We start from the raw sequence: 24,640 nt of genomic DNA, 5'->3' as shown, positions 1-24,640 counted from the left end.
AGAGAGAGAGAAGAGTGTAAATCCGGAGCTAGATCATTTCGTGATCATCGATGATTATGGTTATCATGGTTTGCACGTTTTACTTTGGCATTGAATATTCATAAATTTTTTTATTACAGTGTAACGTAATCCATTTAATCAACAGTTTTGTTGTCATCTCATTCGTGTGCGAGTACAGTTGCAAATTCGAGTAATAAATCGAAATGTTATCGAAACTAAGTTGAACAAACAAATTTGAATTTTGATTCGCGAGTTAAGCTTGGATGAAAGGAGATAGTGATGGATTATGTTGTAGAAAAATGTTTGCAAAAATTTTGAGGGAGAAATTAAAGGCGAATCTTTAAAATCGAATTTCTTTATAAAATAGTGTGTGGAAACTTTTCTCGCTGACTGTATACTCTTCCTCGGCAGAGTGGGTCGTACACGTGTCGTTTTGCATTACATTGCAAACTTGGATTATAGGTCGAAAAATTCGTATGATTTATGAGATTCCAAAAGAGATTTTGTGTAATAATATTAGACATCATTGATCGATGAGAATTTTGATCGATTAATATTTATAATTAAAAGAATATTATTGAGGATCGCAGAAGGAATGATTGATATGATTCTGTTTTCTTATTTTCTATTTCTTTCTAGATTACGTAGTAGAGAAAATATCTAATATGTCAGATTGAAAACTTGATACGTTTCAAGATATTATAACTTTAAAACTAATTTAACTTTGAAACTGTCTTAAGGAAATTAGAAAATACGAATTATCAAATTTGCAAAAATTACAATTGATTTAATTAATAATAATATTAATTAATTTATATTAATTCAATATTTATTTGATGATATACTAGTATTCAATTATTAATTATCGCAATAACAATAAGCAGTTCAATTGATAGATAGAGAAATTAAAATAAGGTGAACATTTAAAGATAATCTAAAGTTGAAGAGATGTTAATCATGTAATGTGGATCATGTAGAATGCAGAATGCACAAGTCACGAATGGCACTTGAATGTTACCTCATAAATCAACTCCTCCAAGTATGCCAAACTATTACTCTCTATGATAGAATCCAGTTCTTACTGTTAGTTGTACATTTGTGCAAAGTTCCACGTTCACACGAAGTTTCCAATCTCATTGTCAGAGTTACTTCCTTTTGCCATTTTCAAATAAAATTTGACCAATCATTCCAATCCATTTTACATAAATACTCCGTTAACTCGACTCGAAAGATCGGACTTTTATCTTGACACAAATCACAATCTTATTTCAAACTTTGAAATTGAAATTCTTATAAGGGATAACATAAAATCAATAGATATTAAAACATCAAATCAAATTCAAATATAACGAGAATAAGGAGAAATGAATTTCAAATAGAAAATATTAATTAATTAATCGCACAAAATTCTTATAATGATTTCAATATGTTAGAAAACGTTTAAATTATACGTTCATTCGAATATCGATTCATAATATGATTAAGAGGAAATATAAAAAGAAAAAAAGAAAGAAAAATAAAAGAAAAAAATATTCAAATATATACAATATATATATATACATGCATAGTTGTGATATGTATCGATCTACATGAAATTGCTTTCTGAAGAAGTTCACGAAACGACCGAGGTTAAGATAGTTAAGGCCAGAATCTGTAAACTTTTCACAGCTGATTACACCGATGAAGCCATGAAACCCATTGAAATAATGAAGTTTAAATCCCTGATAACGTTCAAACTCGGGCAGGGATTTTAACCTCATTATATTTTATTTCCTCCCCCATTTCTTTTTTTCCCCACACCCCATTCTATACTTCCTTTTTAATGATGTGCATTCTTGTCAAGCTTTTTCAAAATTAATGAATACAGTACAATAAATTACTCTGAAAGTGGAATGAATTTCATTTGTAAAATTTATAAACGAACTGTCAATGAATTGCAAACACACACATACACACGTATACGGTTTATGAAAAATGAAACATTAAGATGTCAAAACACTGTAACAAATATAAGTGAGGTCAGATTAAACGAAATATAAATCTTTTTAACAGAATAGATGTATCATAATCTATTTTCAACTATACTGTCATATTTTGACACATAGTTCATATACATATATAGTTTCACTTGAAACAATTATTTATAGAAAAACACGTTTATTAAAAAAAAAAAAACACATCGAGTTTGTTAAAATATTATTTCTTTACAAAATTTATACAATTTAAATTTAATTTAAAATTATTTACAATCTGAAAAATAATCTGTATGTATGCATAAAATGAAAATACTAAAAAATATATATTTCTTCGTGTAATCACATACGTAAATTCATAAAAATCTACATTTAATTAACACTAGATTTATTAAAATCCAAACGAAGAGTTGCAGTTTTATTTTTGCAATTAAAACATTAAAAAACGTGTAAGGTATTTTTAATAAAAATGTTGATTTTTATTATAAAATGGAAATTTAATTATATTATTTTTATTTATACATATAATTATAGCATCAGTTCGACTATTCAAATACGAAAATATAAAATATTCCTCCTGACACATTTTAACACTCTCTTCTTTCTTTATTTCTATAAATTTTTATTTTCTCCTACCGTATGCATGCATATTATTATATTTTCAAATTTGTCTATCGATATTTTCCATCGATTAATAACAATTGATTAATTCAAAATATATCTATATTACAAAAGGCACTTTCTACGATTGTCAAATATCAAGAGAAATACCTTTTGCTTATTCAACAATTCTGGTTAACGCGCCCTCAGCGTTGGTTATATTTCAACCGAACTTCCGTTTACGTCTACTGGATTCTACGTTAAAATGAACAATGAAATGCATAAATGAATGTATAATACGAAATTCGGAGAATATGTTAACGTATAATCCATCTTACGCATCCTACATTTTGATATATTTATTTTCTTGTGTTTCTTCCATTGTTACGTTTCATTCTTATTAAAGCGTAATCAAAATTTTCCCGATTTCTTTCTAATTAATTCAACAGACAATTTGCAAAAGCATTCATTACGATCTGGGAAGCGTAAACGGAAGCTAGTCTCGGTTACCGTCCTGCTATGAATGTGTTAACGTAGATGAGATACTGAATAGAGCTATAATCGGGTTCCATTGAAACGAGCGACACAAACTTCATCAACTAGAATTCCCAACACCCGCAGTTTTCACTTCGGGATATCAGTATTAACGGCCAATAATAAATAAAAAATCTTTGTTTCGAACAATATATGCACGTACATTTATATGTTTCCTTTACGTATTATAGGTCATTCTTGCGGATAATACAGAACAGAATTAATGTCTGTATCGGTCGTTCGATCTTACGAGGTTTCATCTTTCGATTAAAAATATACGACAAAAATATACGTTTTGAATAATAAGATATATTAGACAGATTCGATGATTCATTTAATCGAGATTCTTTAATCAAGAATGTGTGCTCGAATAATTTTGAACGGTGGCGCGTGCATTATCAAAGAGGATCGTCCTCCTCCTCCACGACGACCGGAAACCGAAGAATTTTCTTTGCACGGCGCAATTCGAAAAACGCGCGATCTTCATCGAACTCGAGCAGAATGAAAACAATATGCCATTGCAAAAATTCTTTCCAATTCGTATCTCCAAGTACGTAGCGTCTGCGTCTGCACAGAGTGGCGAAAATGTGGCAAAGGCGTAACGCATTGACGTTAATCTAGCAGTTTCATTAAAAGCGGGCGTCGACGACTGTGCATAAACTGGGACGAAATAGCCCCAGTAACGAGGTTAAGGATTATCCACAGGCGACGTCGCCTGTTTCTCGTTTATTCGCCGTTCGTTTCTCTCGCCGATCCCGCGGAATACACGCGGCAGGGAAATAAAATTTCGGGGGCTTTAATTACCGGCGGGAGCAGCCACCACCCTTCGCCAAGTCCTCCTTCAGGGGTCCGTGGATTCTTGTTTTCTTTTTTTTTTATATTCTACTTGCCCGTTATGACGAAATTATGCGCAGGATGGGTTTTTTCCCTCTCTTCGTGGTTAAGGGCGAGGGTTTTAAACTGGATTTTTGGCTTTGGCGATGGTTGTTTATTGGTGTTGGATCGGCAAATGTGGTGATGATATGATTAGAAGGAATTCAAAATAATTTGTCCCTTATTGTGAATATTCGTTATAAATTAATTGCGTGGAAACGAGTAATTTTGAAAATAGTTGATTTTTGTTATTTTTAACGATGTTTATATTATTGTTATTGGATGAAAAGTTTTAAAAATTTTAATATTCGAGATGAAGGACAACGCATAGTTTGGTAATGGATTAAATTCATAAATTAAAGATTTTTATAATCTGGTGCGCGAATGAAAGGGCAAACGAAACGATTTTAATTTTAACATTATAGGTACAAGTTTTAAAATCAGAATATGAAATTTGTACGAAAATTTGTAAGGAAATTTAAATTTATTATTCCGCAATTATCGTATTTCTCTTTTGTGGATGAAAAGACAAAACTGTGAATTAACGACATCTCGAGTTATTAATGACATACTTAATACTTGAAAACTCTCTCGGCTCGGTAAATCATTTCAAGGGGCAGAAACGAGGATGAACAATCGCGTTTAGCGAAGCTTTAAATGAATCACATTCTCTCGATTCGCCTCCTGTTTCACTCCTCATAGCCATTTAAGCAATTAAAATAATTCAACTTGTCGACGTTATTCAAATAAGTGAAATTAAATAATGGGCGAAATTAAGTTTCACTGTCGCATACCACCAGGGAAATTCTCCGCTCTTCACCCGATTTCAACAATCTTTCGTTAGATCCTCATCTACCCGTGAAACCCGTTATATTTAGAACCAAAAATTTCCATTGGGATTAAAAAAGATTTAGCTTTCGTTGTTAGCTTCGAGCACGATTTATAGGCGAATAATGCCAGGATGTTGGATTGCATCGCGTGTTAAAAAATTAAAATTTATCGAGTAAGATTTAACATAAATGATTTAAGAATAATTAGATGAAATTGTAAGCATGATGTATTAGAAAAATCTTTGGATCTGGTCTAAACGATTCTTTTTAATTTTTTTTTATCAATATCCAATATCAATATTCGTTAAATTGTTATATTTATTATCATTTGTGTTAATTTTTAATCTATTACAATAATCTTTATACTGTTCAATTTATTAATTGTTTATATGTATATAAACAAATATGATTTATGATTAATTGTTATTTAATTATATCTTTAAAAATATATAACGATTATTTAAAATAAAATAATTTATTTGAATAACATGAATGATATTAGATTAATTTCAAAAATCCATAAAAATATAGAATATCGAAGTGTTTTCTAGAAACACACAAGGATGAATGGGATCGAGGAGACAAAATTTTGAAGGTAACTGAAATGGAATTTTGAAGGATCCTGTAACGAAATTCTGATAAAGTATATCACGAAATTTTGCAGAAATGAAATTTTAAAAGAAGAAAAAAAATAAATAAACAAAGGATACGAGCATCCCCTTCTTAATCTCTTGCGTAGAGGCACTATTATTTTTCATATTTTCTTTTTTTGGAAAATTTCATGAAAAATCTTATCAATCGCCATAAAATAATTCAAATATCGTTTTCTCCCCACGGATAATTTCGAAAATGAAACCTCCAACGAGTATTCAATTTAACGCCCTCTTCAAGGCGCCACGTTAATTCGAATCACGACCACCAGAGACCCCCAGTGGCGTGGAACGGAAGCTGCATCGGCGGAGGGGAGGAGGTCAAATAAGACGTAGATTTTCGCACGCGTGCTTTTTCACGAAATTTAATCTCTGCTGGAGGTGGATGGGAACGGCGCGAGGTCGATCGTGTCTGATTGTATATTCATACGACACGGGCTGAAAAACACGCCTTCGGGGCGACAGTAACGAGAAACGCGACGTAATCTGTCGCTTCGAGGCGAAGTAGACGCGGCCACGCCGTGAAAAATTATGGGATACCGGATATCCGGTTGACACGGATGGAAAATGTCGAGTGTATCGCGGTTGATTTTCTTTCCTTTTTTTTTAATAAAGGCTTCGATCTGAGTGGCTGAGAGCGAAATTGTGCATAATTTAAGGTTGTCATTCTTGTAATTATAATATTGTTTGTTTTGCAGTTATTATGGCGGAATGACGGAGAGAACGTATGGAGTCGATTGTGTATGTAAATGGAAGGAGAATTTATAATAGTAGGATTTATTGGTTTGTGTTTTTTGCTTCTGATAATTATTTGGCGATTGGGATGGTAGAGTAGTTTGGATGATGGATCGTTGTATGCAATGTTTCGTGTATGAAAGTTAATGGAATATTAATATATTATAAATAGATTGGTCAATTTTATTTTCAAGTTTAAAGAGGGATTTGAGGCTTATTATTTGGAATTTGAGATTTAAGATAGTTTTAGGATAGCTAAATCAGGTCTGCTAGGAAAAGTTTAACGAGTAGTAAATTAGGATTCACAAAATGTACAAAATTTTGCAAAGGTTAGATTATATTATCGAATTCTCGAAGAAGGAATTTCTTAAAATATGAATTTAATGTAATAAAATAATAGATATTTTGATTACACTGTTTATTATTATCTACTTTCGATTCCGAGATCAGTAGATTAATAATGTTTATTCACATTTTTACGAACATAAATGAAGAAATGGAACGTGACAAGAATTCATTTCATTCTCCAAATATTATATATGAATTTATTTAGTATAATTTTGCATATTTTATGCATTCTGTATATTTTTGCATATTTAAGCTTACTATAAATGCATTATTGATGAGGAATATTTCACGTCTATTTAAAAGTCTGGCACATAAAATATTAAAAAGAAGTCAAATAAATCGATGCTCGTCATCAAAATCACGATTCATTTCGTCCACGAGAAAAACGTAATTCCGTATTTCCGTCCACTGCAAAAAAAAACCTTTTATTCAACATAACAAAAAGGAAGAAGAAGAAGAAGAAAAAAAAAAGAATTCTAATTTCATAATAATCTCTGTTAAAACGGACGAGATCGATTAAGCGAAATTAAAATTGGAAAACTTCTAACTCGTTGTCTAAACTTGGCGAACGATTGTTCGGAAGCAAGGGAAGGGAAAATAACGGTGAAAAAAGCGTAGTTGAAGACAGAAGGATAAAAGAAAGTCAAGGAGGCGAGCAAAAGGGGGAAAAAGGAATGGGTTGTACCTCGAACAGAAGGGATCTCGCGAGGGAGAATTATTTTTTAATTCCGCTTGAGAGTACCGTGATACTAAATAAAAGAACGGGTTGTCTGCAGCTGGGCGGGAAACATTTTTCCAGAAATTGTGCCGCAAGTAAAAATCAAGACCATGAAATAAGTTAAAGTAATCTGAAAAATAGAAATGTGCCGTAAATCAATTTTTAATTGAAAATTGCCTCGCGGTTTCCTGCTTTTTACGCGCGAATAGCTTCCTCTTTTCGTTATTTCGAAATAAATATTTCGGTCAGAAATTTTTATATTCGACGTGAAAATCACGATATTAATTTACAGGAAATGTAAACGAAGATAAATTAATATTTTAACGTTAATTAGGATTGCTTATATCTCGCATATCTAGAAAAAGTTCATCTATTTCGATTATACCAATAATAAATTCAATTTGTAATTCGAATCGTTCCAATCTCTAATAATTGTTCTTCAATCCCTTCTCGTATCTTTATACAAAATTATCATCAAAATATCAAACAAAAATAAATTTTCATATTTTCACTAATTGCATTACGGAAGAGAACTCGAATTCGAAATCACTTCCCTGATTATTTCCAACGTTACCTCAACAATTTTTATTTTCTAATTATTTTAATTACTCCTTCGTCGAATGTTAAAACGAACGAATTTCGTTGCTCGCAAAATTACATCACGAAAAAAATGACGCGTTAAAATTGCGGAGGGCCATCGAAATCGGGAAAGTGAGGAGTCGTGATGGAAAGTGGGGGAGGATATCGGAGATGGATGGATCGAAAGGGGAAGCCCCGTGGAAAGAAACGCATCTTTGCTTCTCGTGGAAAGACGAGCTTGTCCCAGGAGCACTCTTCAACAATCTGCATTTTTCAGTCTCGAACTGGGCCAAGATGGTGGTGGGGCTGATATCGAAAGGGATGGAAGAAAATTCTATAAAAAAAGAAAAAAAAAAAAGAAACGAGGAGGAGGAGGATAATTTATTCTCGAGTCGCTTTAAACCGACGATGAAATCAGAGCCGAAAAACGTGTGATAATGAGGGAAGATGGAAAAGTTAGGGAAGAGAGGAAGAATGTTGACGTGGTGTTCATTAAGGAGCGAAATATTTGGATTAAAAGAAAAAATAATATCGAAACCGACTGTTGGCGCGATACAACGTGCTATGCTTCATTTGAAATTCCAATGGGGCCGTTACTTTGCGACCTGTGTTTCCCTTGGGACGCGTTCGCAATTAAAAAGGTCAAGATCCGTCGCAAGGATCGCGAAAATTTATTTTATCAAAATAATTTATTTAATTTGGCGATCATATCGCGTACGAAGATTTCGAAGATAGCAACAGGTATACGGTACGAGAGTTTTCCAAGTCGTAAGGAGCGGGCAATTATAAGAGGAAAAGTTAAAAGGTGAAAGGTCACTTGCAAAATTAAACGCTTTGAAAACGTCTTTTGCGAATTTTCTGTTTCTCGCTCGTGAGATCGCATCTTGCATGATTCTTCTCTTCCGAATTAGACGAGGAATTCCGCTTCTCGCGTTTAATTTTGATCCTTTGAATTTGAAAAATAGCTTCGAAGCTTTGTATATTTTTAATTGGACGAATACGTAACAAATTCGACGCAGTTGAAACAAGCATCATATTAATACAGTCTCACAGAGATTGGAAAATTTTAAGAAAATTTAATCAGAAAAACTTGAATATTCTATTTCTTTTTTTACTTTTCCTCTTGGATTTTATATTGGTACTAATCAAACATTATTAATAAAACAAATTTAATTCTTGTGCGTTAATTAAAAAACGTTTATTTTATCATCATTTTTGCCTTTCTTTTAAAAAAGAAAAAGAAACGTCATATATCTTCTATGCAAGATCACAAAAGTTAGCACTTTGTCGTACGAGCCGCAAATGATACTAATTTTTCCACTATCGTGCATGGAACAACCGCAAATAGCGCCGTTGCGTGCACACCACTTTGTTTCAGCAACTATGCTGGAAATATTTCCACGACAACAAAATCGAAGAAGTCTGAACTATTTTTAGTTTAATTTCCATTTTTTTCTTTCGACTGATCATAATGAAAATACAATACGTAAAAATTACAACAAATTTCAAATTGGTAATTTTGTTGCAACGTTTCATACTCTGCAAAATAAATCAATTGATAAAATAGAATAATACGAAATTATTAATATTGATTCGTTTGATCGAATGAAACGAGTATTTATTTTCTGCGAAATTTTCGTGGATTGGATTTAATTTTTAACACATTCAACGATACATTTCGGAAGTTAAATAAAATGAAAATTCCAAGCGTTATTTACGTAAAAATTATACGTAAATAATTTTAGTTTCAGTTTCAAATTTTTCAACGATCGGTGCAAAAAAACAATAATAATTAAAATAATCACACGAGATAAAGACAAAGTGTTTCATATTACAAAAAACATATATTAAACGTTCCAATCTGTTAACGAAAATAAATACTTACTCCTTAAATTATATCCATCTAATTAAAAAAAAAATATATATATATATATACACATAAATATACATCATTTCCATAACTATAATAATTTCAAGAAAAAAGGAAAGACAAACTCACACACCCAAGAACCACGTGCATGCAGCAATCAGAAAATTCACAGCGAGGAAAGCAACTACGAAGAGCTATAAAGAGAAATATGGGAAAAAGCGGAGAGAAACTTACAGTCTCCAAGAGGATAGGATGTGGAGTGTAGTTGAGTTTGACCTTGGCCCCCGTGAACAGGATGAACTTGATGATAAGCCGCCCTCGCCTCCTGATAACCGTTCTGCCCTCGATAGTTCTGAACAGCATACGCCCCGGAGAAGATCCTCGTGTATCTGAGGTAACATCCGCTCGGTATCTGCCACTGAAAATCGAATTAGGACGCGTGCTCCTCCCCTTTTCATCCCCCCACGAAAATTGTTCCGCCAAACAAACCGCGTAAACTCACCCCGTAAGCGTTGGACGGTATCGGCTGGGGTGATCTTCCGGGACACATCAACATCCTTCTTCTGTAGTATCGCGGCTAAACGGCGACAACAAGTGTGAACAATGGCAGGCTTGGATCGGCCACTTTACGTTTTTTTCATCTTAACCCCTTCGCTACGGGCGATTTCACAGTGCTCGAGAAAGATGGTCGGCGACCGATTCGAGTTGCTTTGACGGTGTTTATTGAAAAAAAAAAAAAAAAAAAAATGGGCGACAGAAACAAAATATTGATGCTACATTTCAGAAAAAGATACTCTCGTTATAGCAGCGAAAGGGTTAAGATTAATATCCATCGGACGAAAATTTTTCATTCTTGTTTCGGTATAGATATAAATATTTGCATACATATAATTGCAAAGCATAAAATTATCGAGGTAAGTATTTTAGATTTGGAGTATTGTTTTGATTTAGGAGAGAATGATTTGAGAATAATTATGGTAGGAGAGAATAGTAAATTAGACGATTAATGGTGTGATGATGATGGTTGAGCAACGATGATGGTTTGATATAATACGTGGCGATTGATGGTGGAAGTTGTCTGAAATGTAGGTTTATTATACGCGTGTAATTATTATTGTTACTGTGTGGTGATACAATCTTTGAGGGCAGCTAGTTATTCTGAGATTCAGTGTAGACGTGTGTTATAATGATACTATAAGATAATTCAATCATTATGATAAAATACGTATACGTACAGATCTTTAATGGAGTTTGTGAATGATAGATCAAACGACTTTGATAATTATCCTTCCCTTGTAATCCCTCAATAATAATCTCAACGTTGATTACAGTAGTTGGTGGTAAATTAGAAATTAGTAATTAGTAATTTAAATACGTTAGTCAAACGGATTAATTTAGATCTAAATCTCGATCTAAATATAATATAATACCCAGCTCTGAATGTTATTGAAACATGATTACCAAGTGATTATTAGCTGCAATGTTAATTTAAAACGGTCAACAATGCAAATTAATCTTTTGCAAATTTCCTTTCAATTCCAACACATTCTTGGTTCACCAATTTATCGATCTTGGAGGAATGTATAAAAAATTGATTGACTTGCAAATCGATCGATTTGTTTCTTAACTTTTATCGTGATAAGTGTATTTATATGTATTTTAAATTAACGTATCAAGGCTCGTTTAATTAAGAGAGGAGCGAATTGAGAAAAAGAAGAATAGAAAGAGAAAGCGAAGAGGAAAAGAGATTACAGAACGAAGAAGACGATTGGTCAATCTCTACGTTAATTAACATCTTCCAATGGCGAAAGGATCAATATGATTTATCAATTCGATGATACGACGATAATCATGGCAATAATGGCACGGTTATTATGCATGCAAATGATCGAGAGTTTAATTAATAGGTATTCGAATAATCGACAGGTGGGTTAATTGATTTCTAATTAACGAGGATGTTGTCGCATTAATAAAACGATCCCTTGTCCACCGATTAAATCAATTTTCTCTTCGCCATTCTACGTGCGAGGTATATATTAGACGAGGAAAGAAATTGAATTTCGCCGGAAGATGAAGCGAGAAGGAAGGAGGAGGAAAGGAAACATAGAAGAGATCCTTCAAATAATTATTTTGCGGGGAGGGAGGAACGTTGCACGTTCTTCTTGGAATTTAATTAAGATAAAAATTTTGCCTGCTCGAATCAACGCGAGCTAGAATATTAAAAAGAAAGGGGAGCAATAGAGGGAATCTTTCAATAATAATCAACGTTTTATATAAAGAAGATTTAATTATTCATAATTTATAATAGAAATTTTAAGATTGTTTGATAAAGTTAAAAAGCGGAAAAAATAAAAAAGGAAAATGTTCGAAACGTTTCGTTAATTCAACGAAGAGTTTGATGAATTATTCGTTTAACCTAGTGTTTTCTACTTGATAATAGAATTTTTCAAATGCGATTAATAATTTTTAACACGTTTTAAATTACGTCTTATTTATTTTTAAGAATTAAAAATTAAATGTTACGCTTTAACACTGTGCTGTGAATTACGATGCAGCTATCTTGCGAGGATAAATATTTCTTTGGCATCGTATTGTATACCATGCCAAAAGATTTCAATTCAAGACTTTATCCAGCTTCTAAGAATTTAATTCATTTTAATGCGAGTTGTACTATTAAGCAACCGAGAAAGTTTCGTCGTCGTTTGCGGCTGAGAAAGAAACTACGAAAAGCAGAGAAAATACGTTTTATTCGCTGAAATAATTATTCTTATTCTTTGGTTGACGGAGGGAGGAGATACAAGTATTAATTTCAGAAAGTGAAAAATTCTTCTCTAACACTCCCTACTTTCAATCCTCTACGATAATTGGCTCGTTTTAACAAAACTTACTCGAATAAAATCCAAATCGCGTACAGTAAAAATTGAAATTTTCATTTCTTTTTTTCCTTCGAAAACGCTTCCTGAATTCACCGATAACGTAAAATAATAAACAATCCGAGAATTTACGCTTTTCTTAACGTAAAATCTTGATTAAACGAACAAGTTACACTTACAGAAAGTATAACAGACTCATAAAGAATAAAAAAAAAAAAAAAAAAAAAAGAAAAGAAACAATGAAAAAAATTATTCACGATTTTCAATCGCCGAATATCCCTCGCGTTTACAGCTATTTTCATTACAAGAAGCCATCGCTTGCCATCATGAGAAAACACGAGGCTAGGCTATAAACTTGTCTGTCAACTTGGCCAGAAAATCCCCACCCGTAAATCACGCGATAAACTAAAATAAACGTAGGAAGCGCTTTGAAATTTTCTCGGGTGGAAATACTTGCGAACAACATCCCCCAACAACAACGATATCTCGGTATTTTTCCATCCACCGGAAGGGAAAAGACACAGAAGTTGCGCGATAGATGCCGGATTTCCGTCGAGACCCATCCGTATTCGTCACCGTCGAATTATGCAACGCCAACGAATTTACGTGCTCCCTCCGCGAAGATTCGCGTATCAACCTCATTTTCGCTCGAATAAGTTTGCAATTTTTGCCAAGAAGCGGAAAAAGAAAAGACGCGCACGTTTAAAATCTGATGTCTCGTGATCCCATGAAATATAAACTGGTATTAAATCGTTGTTACATGGGATATTAATAATTTCGAAACTGATTTCATATGAATGAATGAAAAAGGAAAAATCCGAGAATAAATATAACAAGACGAGGAGTGGGTTATAAGCTTGGATCTACTGTGACACGTGCGATTTGGTAGATCTTTTTTGGTTCTTTGCGCTTGAAATAAAAATCTGAAAGGTAAATACACGTAACGTAATTTATCTTGAAGAATCTTTTTTCCTAGAATTAATTTTCGTATTCGACAGAATAAAATGTTTTGCTTGTTGAATATTTAAAACTATGTCATCACAGTAATTATAATAATTCAACATTTTTCACAAAATTGATAAAAGCAAGTAAAAATGTTATTTTTCAACGATCGATAAATAAATCTTCCAAATAATTCTCCCTCTCCAAAAATTAATTTAAAGATTAATTTAAATCAGGAATAGAAAAAAGAATTTTATAGGAAAGCAAGCAATGGGATGCAGATGAGAAGCTTTCAGCATTCATGCTTGGGGGATGGCAATGGGATGAACAGAATAAAGTTATGTTTTTCGATGAAAGAGGAAGGAAGGAAGGAAGGAAGAGGAAGTCTGGCCAGGATTTCATCGTATCAGAAAGCAATTCCGATTGTACGAAAAGATTCCTTTTTTCTTTTTTCTTTTTTTTAACTCACCTCGGAATCTCGACGATGCTCGGATTCTGAAAATGTACGAAGACACCAGATAAGTTGGATTAATCGTTTTCTATCACGGCCAATCGATGTTATCGAGGGACGAAATTCCATCGAGCCCCGACGAAGGGCATAATTCTTTCCCTTATCGTGACGATTCGTCGATTAGGCGGTTGGAAATTTTATGGAAGAGAATCATCTTCATTGAATCCATTAAGCCGATGTAATTAGCTCGAGTCGATTAAAAGATCGTGGCATCGTGGGAGATATTATCGATCGTGTGAAAAGAGAACTTTTGGCCAAAAAGGATAATCGGATAATTTTCTCGTCTTTGATAATTATTATTTCGTTATATTAAATTTTTTTTTAATTGAGATTTATACCGGCTGATTATTATTTTGAACGTATTGCATTGATATTATTTTAGATTCGTATTCACTTGTAATAATAAATATAAATAACAACGATTCTTCCATACACCAGTTGAAAATAACTGATTAAACTTCCAATTGTTGATTACCATCGATTTTTATTTTACATAAAATAAAACGATGCTCCAAATAAAAACGAACAATCATTCCTCTTTATTTACAGAATCGGGATCAATTTCGACAAATACATCACAAATCCAAGTCAATTTCAAAAGTTTCACTTTAATAATATGATTCGTGTCCAGTAAAAACTAATGTTTCATTTTCTGCATTTATATATACGCATTCCGTATAATTGAATTTCGAATTTTAAAACTACCTGTAAGATTCGTGCTTATACACTCGTGTATATATTTAAAGACAAAGCAAATAATATTCTGACATTTTATCGAACAGCTTCTGCGCATTTCTAAAATTTTACGTTCCACTATATATATATATATATATGAATCAACACCTGAATTTTTAACAAAGACAACTTCAAACGACAGATTCGAACAACGTCTCCTATCTTCACGTATACTTTATTATCATTTTAAAATCCGAATTTTCTAATTTACTTTTCTGTACCAACGCAAAAGCTCTCCTTAACCATCGATCGAATCTATATTGGCCACACTCGAAGTGAAAGTTACATTTATTTTCCAACACAGCTTGCCCGCAACACCGTACAAATGCAAACAATACACGCGCATCACAAATACATCGCATCCTTTCTAACAAACTGTAAACCAGAGGATCCTTCGTTGCAGCAACGGTGGCGATATAACAGGCAATCATCGCGCGCCCGCCCAACAATTTACCAGCGAAAATATTCTAGCTGGTAGCTCGATATCATCGATTGGCCGGCCGAACGTGGCGCATTACATAAATTTACCTCGTACGTGTATCGAGAAATGGCATTCGGCTCGATTTCCGGCTGCGTCGGAAGCGATGTAGCGCACGTTGTGAATGCCGGGGTACATCAGTTGTCCGGGTTCCTGGGGATGGGAATATACGCGAGTTAACTTTCGATGGGATCGAAATACGTATAGTCGTGGCCTGTCTCTCGAATTATTATCTAAAGAGGCGAACCGAACTTCCGTTTATCGTTCGATAAACTTCTCCAGATTCGAGCTCTTCCTTCGTGAAATTCTCGAACGAAGAATTCTTGGACGATTCTTTTTCTTTCAACGATTATTAATTTGTAATCTCTGCTCGGTTCTTCTTCTTCTTCTTCTTCTTCTTCTTTTTATTGTTTCGTTTCGATCGATTTTCGTTCATGATGGATGAATCTCTAGAGTTCGTTGAAAGGATCGCGCAGTTAGGATCGTGTATTTTCGAGGGGGAAATTGGAAAACGTGAAATATCTTAGGTTAGAATGTAAGAATTAGAAAATGTGATCTGATCGAATTTTTCTTTCGATAAAATTTAACGAACGGATATGATAGAAAAATAATCTCCAATTTGTATTTAATTTTATCGAAGGATAATTGTAATTTTAATTTAAAGATTGCAACGAGAGCAAATTGATGGCAAGAAATTACGTAACTATGGTATGATTAATATCGAGCTACTTTTTCAATACGTTCTGACGGACATCGATTAATTAACGGATTAATCAATTCTCCTCGTTACGGTCCAAATTCCAGGCCAAAAAGTTCAATTCCAACAATTCAATCGTCATCGATTTTTCGAACACTTTGAACACAAGAAAATCTTTATCCAATATAAATTAACCGATTTAATTTAACCGATCATTCATATCCTTCGTTCAAAAACGAATATAAATAAACGAAAAAAAATAAGATTCACTTGTATCCATTATCCTTTCCATCTTTTTCCTTTCCCCCGGACATATATCCTCCAATTTTTTTCAATCTCTCACCTTTCACCCCCTTTGGAGGCAGCTAGCTTTAATCGACTTAACTTGCCAATTTGTCCGCGGAACGTTGCGTTTATTAACCGCGTAGGAGGAAGCTCGCCAATTATCGCACGTCCGACCAATTCGCGAGCACGTTATCGCGTTATAAACCCAACGATCGCGGTGTCGTTCCCCTGCTTGACACGTGCTCCAAACCGTCACTAATTGCCATCGACCTCAAACTTTCCCAACCACGCGCACCACGGAATACGGAAACGGAAAGTAAATATCGAACGGAACGAGGATAAACTGGTTGACGAGTAAATAAAGAAAAAAAGTAAAGAAGCAAGGAAACGAAAGTTGAATAACGTTGATCTTTCTCCGTTTTAAACTCTTAATTAAGGCAATTAACAATTTGCACTTGAACGATGATCTTACATCTTTTTTACATTAAAAAGTAAAATCGTAGAAAAGATTGTGCAACGTGATTGATTTGCAAATTTATACGAGGAGCAATTTACAAACGTTACGTACGTTATGCGTATGAAAAGGTATATTAATCTATTTAATGAAAATAATTAGAAACGAGCAAAGGTTCTTAAAGAGATAAGAGACTTTTTATAGATTAAACTATATATTATTACATCAAACAAAATTTTTATTGAAATATAATATAGATATCTAACCAGAATAATTTTCATGTAATTTCATCAATTAATCTACAATTCTCAAGATATATATTCCCTTTTACGTATCTAAAATTCTAAATCCTGAAAAAAAAAAAAAAATCTCACCGTTTACGCTGCAATGAAAGTTACAACGAGATAAAAATTAGCAATATTCCCAGCACAATACATAAAATTAATCTCCACTGTATTAATTGCAAAACCTATCTTCATTCCTCCCTCTAACTTTGAATTGTTAATTCGTGGAGCAAGAAAAAAACCTTCAAGCTGCAAAGAGTTTAATGATAGAAGAAAATTACTGCATCGGATAGATAACCGCAAGATTGGTGAGTTTGATCGTTAAGGGAGAAAGTTTTAATAAATCCGAGAGAAAAAGCGGGGGAAGGGAAGAGAAATGGGGTGAAGATTCTTATCTCCTTGGAGGATCGTGCGAAGGGAGGGGAAATAAAGGAAGAAATAAAAGGAGGGGAAGGGTCGTCATCTTCTCGAGATCAAACAACGCGAAATTTTCGAGGGCGGAGGAAGGGTTGGGATTATTCGGCCGAATTCGATGTCGTTTGCTCACCCTCGTTTTGTAGACCCGTTCGACGCCGACATTGTCGGTGAACGTTGGCTCCTGCCAGAATATTAAGCGATTCCGCTCGCCAGGGCTTAGCCGCACTTCAAAGGATGTCGGGCAAGTCGAAACTTTTGGATTCTCGGTATCTGTGAATGGTAATATAATCATTCGTCGGTATGGTAAACAAATTTTTAGGTCAGTTTCAGGGGTTGCAAGCTTATGTTGAACACAGGGATCGAGTTGTTGGTATAGTAAATAAATTTTTTAGATTTTAGATATTAAAGTAGAGTAAAGTTGTTATTGCGAATTGAAATATCGAGGAGAATTTCAGAAACGGAGGATTTTCTAAAGTTTCATCTTTAGAACTTAAAATTACGATTTAAATAATCAAGATTGTTGTGCATGGATAAAAAAGATCATTTAAACAAAATATCATAATTCTCCATTTCATTGCAATAAGTGTAGTAATTTCTACGTTAACGTAGGGAGATAATTAAAACATTTTCTTGAATTTTTGAAAGAGCTTAATTTTCATAAAAAATTCTTAATCTTTCTTTTACACTTTGCCGTTCGATCTTTCCTTTTCCTTTTCTTTTTCATTAACCGTTATAACCATCCCTTTTTCCCTTTTTTCACGAAAATTTTATCTCGAAAAAGATTTTCGCTTAAAATGCTATTAAAAGATGATGTTTGAAAAGATGATTACTTGATTATTTACTCGTTGTTATGCGTGTGTTCGATCAAATCAATATCAAAAGATATTCATCAAGTTTTAAATGCACTCGATGTATTTCATTTCTTACGCATTATAGTTAATCAACATCATATTTCTACCGTTATATTTTATTAAATTAATGTATAATTCTCTTATGTGTAAAGTTGAAAATAACAATAATAACTCAACTCTGTGTTTATTAAGCTAATTACCAAAACTGGATATAATAAATTACCGATACGTTCAATTATATATTACGCAAAACATTGATAAATCACGCGTTATAAAATATATTCCAATAAATAATAATAATTATTTTGCACAATCGATTTTCTACCAATTCTTCTATTTCAATTTATCATTCTTTATCCCTCTTTTAATTTTGAAATATTCTTCTATCCCTCTCTTCCATTTACTACTCATTCTAGAAATTTATTATAAACTACCATAATTTTAATTTCTCGAGTACCATCATATTTTCTGAATCCCGATTAAAAGTTAAATAAATTATCCTCCCAAATTCGCAACAATATCGTACCTCTTTCCATATTAAACACTTTTCATTCTCACCGGTTCTTAACGCCTCTTTAATCGTAATTAACCGAAAGGACATAATGAAATCGCGAAGGATCAAGCGATTAACAATCACTGCTTTACCCAACGATACCCAACACCTATTTCGCATATCGAACAGAATCCATCTGACCGCCGCCATCCCTCGTCATCCCTCTCTGTCCTCCACTCGCTCTCCAACGGAGTTTCGCGAACTTTAGGAATGAGTAATTAAGCGAGACTCCCTACAAGTGCACTCGCTACCAGACCGAACTTCCCACCATCGGTATCGATGCCTGGGATCGAGGCCGATTTCGTTCCAACCTTTTGAAAAAGTTTCCCCTTTATCAGGAAATCGATCGTCCATTCCACCCTCCTCCACTTTTTCTTTCCCCGTTTTTCCTCCTCCAACTCGTTCCATTCCCCTCTTCTCGCTGCCCCCCTCCCCCTTTCCCAGATTGGATCGCGGCTTTGTCCGGTTTCTTCGTTAATGCCCTTCGATCGGCGGACCATCCATCGGTGAATTGGTGCGCGTTTCTTCGCGAACAAACCTTCCCTCCCTCCATCCTTAATCGGCGGCTCGTAGTTTCGTGCAACTTCGACTTCTCGGCGGGTTGGGGGAACGTTATGCGTGCACTTGTGTATTATAGAGGAGGAAGTGGGAGAGAGTGGTGGAGAGAATTAATTGTACGAATTTGAAAGTTTCGTTCTGTCTGATAAGGGGATGAGTTTTTCCTCGCCGGTGTTCGAGGGAAGCGAAGGAGAGAGGTTTCAATTTTTACTACGTTAATTCAGCGTGTTTCGTTGTGTTTCGTGTGCTGTTGTTCGGCTGTAACTACCCAACTTTACAACTTTCAACATTGGTATTATGCAAATTCCGATTCTTAAAGTTTACCTTTACTTCTCTGGCGAACATTTCGAATATTAATGGAATCTTAATTTAAAAAGATTCTATTTTGAAAAGAAAATAATAATAGAAAAGTTGTGTGATTATCATTGAAGATTCGCATACTCTTAGTAATAATTATTCGATTTTCAAAGAATCAATCGGTATATTTATATATTGAAAAACTTGTTATTGATTCAGAAAACTTCGATCAACAATTGCTTAGTTCTCAAGAGCTAAGCGTGCATGTAATTGCAGGCTTTCCATCTTCGAATCGATTCCTTTAAGCGCGTTATTCTTCAAATTGTTTTCCGTGTAATTCGTCCCGAGGGAGAAGTCGGTTCCTTTCAGGAACAGCATTCAGGAACGATGAAACGGAAGTTTGCCGGTGACAGGGCGGGCAAAGATTCCGCCATCATCGCCGATTCGAATATCATGAAGAAATGAAGCAGAAAGGCCAGCTCTTACAATGGCAATGTCGATTTTTGCGGTTTCACCGGGCTCTCTCGTGTAATTCACGACCGACGAATTGAAGTGTGCACGGGAAAAATATGAAACGATTGCTCTTGGATTTGGATTCTCTTTTGTTCAATTATCTTTCAGCGAGGAAAAAATTCTCTATGATGAAAAAAGATGAAAATTTAACCCCGTAAAAAATCCAACTTGTAAAAATTATTTTTATTTTCATTTGGCAGATTACCTTGGAAATTTAATCCTCGTCACGATAATATTCGCGTATAATTTTTATTTATAATTCGCCAGATTATATATTTTTTAAATTCAATTAGTAATTGATCAGTTATTAAAATTTTTAATTATTTGTAAATTAATTATTGATATTGCATTTTACACAAATACAGGTATTTCGATTGTCCAAAAATTATAAAATTAAAAATTTTGATTAATTTACATTAAACTCGAATCAGTCAATTAAATAAAAATCTAATTTTACTTTAAATTAAGATTTTGTCATAATAATTTGAAATCTTTAATATTATTATTATTAATATAAATTGTTTTAAGCAATATCGTTTCTCCTGTAATTTGTATTAAAACTCGACTTTTATTGGCTCAAGCATCAAGTGTGTTTAAAGACGCGTTATTTGTCTTTCAATTTTTAAAATAAAAAATTGAAAATAATACAACTCGATCTAAATTCCAAATAAAAATCCACTCGGTATCGAAAATACAAAGAATCCAAATACAATTAATTCCACTCTATCGAGAAAATAAAAAAAAAAAAGGAGAACAGACTGAACAAAAAAAAAAAATCCCATAGAAAACGTAATATCACGTAAACGTACATAAATCTGATAAAATGGACGCACAAGATAAGCCTCGTGAGAGGTAGGGCACAGTTAGAGGCCTGACATTAATAATAGAGACGTTATATTGAACGATCAGGATGAAGAATTATGGGACACGTTTGGTGCACCTCGGCATACCGGGTTACAAAAAAATCCAAGAAACAAAGGGACCACGTGAGAAAGTCTGTTCACGGGATGATATGTGATCGACCGTTTTTGATTTCTTTCTTTGCGCGAACCTTGCTTTAGGCTAAGGCTTAACCACTATTCGCTGGTTAAGCAAACGTAAATCATACAACACCCGAGATCAAATAATACCGCAAAATAACGTTTCTATTCGAACTGTCGGCGGCCACAGCCATTTATTTCTCTGCGTTACGCGATATAGTACCGACTGGCCTATGAAACGTGATTACATCCATCGAAAACTCTATCGATTCTCGGTTTGCAAGTTGACTTTTGTTGTACGGTATTCTCTCTCTCTCTTTTTTTTAATATCCTGCTAGTTCAATGATTATCTTGATCGATAAAATCGTTTTGCGCATTTTGATCGAAATTGTGCTCTCCGTGTAATAATGTTTTGTATCCACTGGGTATTACATGTATTTGTGGTGGATGGATTGTATCACGCAATGAAGGAATTCTGTAATATTTGATGTTTGAACATGTGAAATATGGAAGATATTAGAAATGTGTTGGTTTTGGAAATTATTATCTATTCGAATTTGTTGTTATTATAACGATGACTCTTCGCCGCTGAATGTCTCGAAATTTTTATCAAAATTTCACGAGATATATTTTTCAATTGAATATATATGGATAACAATAATCTATACGTATAAATGATATTGTTTTTAAAAAAAAGTTTCACATTACATTTTACTACAACACACACTTTATAATTTGAGCAAGAATTTATAAAATTAATGTGAATAATTAAGAGAGAAATATTAGAAAATGAAAAATGAGAAATGGATATCCCACAATGTAAGTTTGTTGTATCCTAAATTACCATAAAATGGAAACGTGCTTTTCTGAGCTAGCATAAAAACTATACTATGCATAAAGTTTTACGGTTTTTCAACTCAAAGGATCTGAATTTTTGCATTTCATCAATTTTTCTTTGACCATTTTTCTTTCAGCATTTTTGATCTTTTTCTTTTTTTTTTTTTTTATTGTAACATGGTTTTATTATTGATTTCCATTTCCAAATAATTTTTCTTCAAGCTCATTACTGCCATTCAAATTATTAACAATTACACGCAAGAATTCAATCTCTAGCTTGTTATTAAATGGTATTTTCAATATCAAAAATAAGTTATATTTCATTTTCTTTTTTCACCAATCAATTTCTCGTTCGCACGCGTGTAATATATTTACAAAATGAAAAAAAATCTTTATTTTTCTTTATATTTAACATGACAAAATTAAGCAATTGATAAATGCATTTTTCAAGTTATTCCTTTAATTTAAATTCTTCAATTATTTATTATATATGTATATATATCAATTTTAAAATATATAGAAAAAATTAATAGATATGCACTTTAACTATTTTTGTTTTCGTTGTTCAACAATTCAAAATAGAAATTTTTACAATTTTTTCGATAACACTCTATGATACCTACTATTATTATTATAAAAAACAAAAAGGATGACAAAAATAAAAATAGATAAAGTCGATAAAAAATAGAGAGGAACAATGGAAGCGGTGAATGTTTTCATGGTGTGAAAAACCCTTTTTTTTTTTTTTTTTTCTTTTTTATCGATACCTCGATGACCTCAGTGGGAAAGAAACGGGAGAAATAGAGCTGCAGGTAACGCGGGCTACATGTATTTATGTGACGTTGCTACCGGAAACCGTCGCAGTCCTCTGGAGAACGCTTTTCCATCGAGTGCTATTGCGCACTCACGGAAACCAATGAAACAATGACGTTACGATGAATTTAATGTGACTACGTTTCGTGAAACGAATTGGTCACTAACTAACTCGAAATCGATTTTTCAATTGAAAATTGGTTGCTTTGAAATTTTTCCAAGCGAAGGAAAAATTGTTGTGGCAATCTTTATCTTAATAATTATTGTTGTTGGAAAAATTATAATTAATCTTTGAAATTTAATGTTACGTATCATCTTATGTAACATTTCGCATTCGTTAAAAATTTTACGCAGTTTAGAACACTGGCGATATAATGACTTATAGGAATGCATACATTAGCACAAGCAAGTGTCTCTTAATCCCATGGAATTAAGATCGCAACGGCTAACACGAGTCTCTCGTGACACGAAAGTTGCATAAATTCGAATCGAAACGACATTGTTAATTCTCTGGCCACTGATACGTGAAATAGGATTTAAATCGCGAAATTCCCGCCAGCTTGCCATTAAATTATTCTCGTAAGTGGCAATTCTCGAATTTTCTATCACATCGATCGAACATGCGATATCGATATTTCCACGTTCGTATTCATCTTATTATAATTCGCACGTTTTATAGATACTTGCATCGCTTTTTAAGAAATTTACGCGAGAATCTCGTGCAAGATTCAAATCGATATTAAATATCACGAACGAATTTGAAAGTAGGAAGAATAATTTAAGATCTTTTTTCCATAACAAAACTTGGTAAAAATGTTTCTGCCTCAACATTTGTAATTTCCGAACGTAATTCGAACTTGGATTAAAGTTTTCATAATTAAACTTTTAAACTTTACCTCAAGATTCTTGCTAGTTTCTTTTCTTCTTTTTTTTTTTTTTTTGCTCTTTGTGAAGGAAAATAAGATTGTATATTTTAAACTTTCCTATTATTATTAATTCAACAACGAAATACCAAACAATAATTAGATACAGAGAGATATCTATTGAATGGAAAGTTTTTGCCAGAGATAATCTGTTATATCTCTCAAAATTTTTAAGAAAATTGAAATTTTATCAAGTCACGTTTGATATAGCTCTAAATTACTTTCTAATTAATTTTACTCTTTCTAATTAATATTTTTTTATTAAAAACTACTAAAAAAAAGTGGACAATATTCACAAATTATGTTACACATATGTTATACACGTGTTATAACATTTATATTATGTACCGTTTACTTTGAAGAATTTTACAATCTTGAAAAATTGTAATGAATGACATGAATGAAACATAATTTGTGAATATTGTTCACTTCTTTGTATCAAATTTATTCGATTCGTGTTAATCATCAAAATTTATGACTTTAAATCTCAATTAACTATACATGTCATTACACATGTCATACAAAATCATTACTACGTGTTATAGATAAATTTTCAACGATTTAGATTTATTCGAAAACCCAGTTTCCTATAGAAGAATTTGCATTTTCAATTTATCACATTTACAAACACAATCGCAAACGAGGCCTATATCTACGTATATCCGCTAATTTCGTGATAAATCGATACATTTACGATCAACAATCACGCTATATTTACGAATACTCACCTCGAACACGGATCACTATTCTGCACGTGCTGGTATAATTCGAAACAGGCGACCATGCTGTGAAAGTGACGACCGTCGTACCTGCTGGTAAATCCGCTTGCAATTGCTTGGCCCATGATGGCGAAGCGTCCACGTACCTGTAACGCAATCAAGTCGTCCATTAATCCATTGATCGTAGAATCCACACTTGTCACGTACGCA

At 33.2% G+C, this 24,640-nt stretch overlaps 1 protein-coding gene across 1 annotated transcript in view; it reads right to left on the bottom strand.

The window, feature by feature from the left end:
- The window catches only part of LOC100871808 (uncharacterized), a 158,202-nt gene that overhangs the window by 12,626 nt on the left and 120,936 nt on the right, over positions 1-24,640 (bottom strand). The window contains exons 15-20 of the mRNA XM_086907214.1: positions 24,440-24,576; positions 17,517-17,656; positions 15,300-15,402; positions 13,995-14,020; positions 10,213-10,287; positions 9,945-10,128 (exon numbers count right to left, since the gene is read on the bottom strand). Coding sequence (XP_086763340.1) covers positions 9,945-10,128; positions 10,213-10,287; positions 13,995-14,020; positions 15,300-15,402; positions 17,517-17,656; positions 24,440-24,576 — 665 coding nt within the window. The remainder of the gene's footprint in view (positions 1-9,944; positions 10,129-10,212; positions 10,288-13,994; positions 14,021-15,299; positions 15,403-17,516; positions 17,657-24,439; positions 24,577-24,640) is intronic.

The sequence above is a fragment of the Apis florea genome, unplaced genomic scaffold (assembly GCF_048593485.1).
Source record: "Apis florea isolate Af1SG1 unplaced genomic scaffold, ASM4859348v1 contig_2835_pilon, whole genome shotgun sequence".
Taxonomy (NCBI): domain Eukaryota; kingdom Metazoa; phylum Arthropoda; class Insecta; order Hymenoptera; family Apidae; genus Apis; species Apis florea.
The sequence above is the reverse complement of the archived record's forward strand: the minus strand, read 5'-3'. Positions and strand labels throughout refer to the sequence as shown.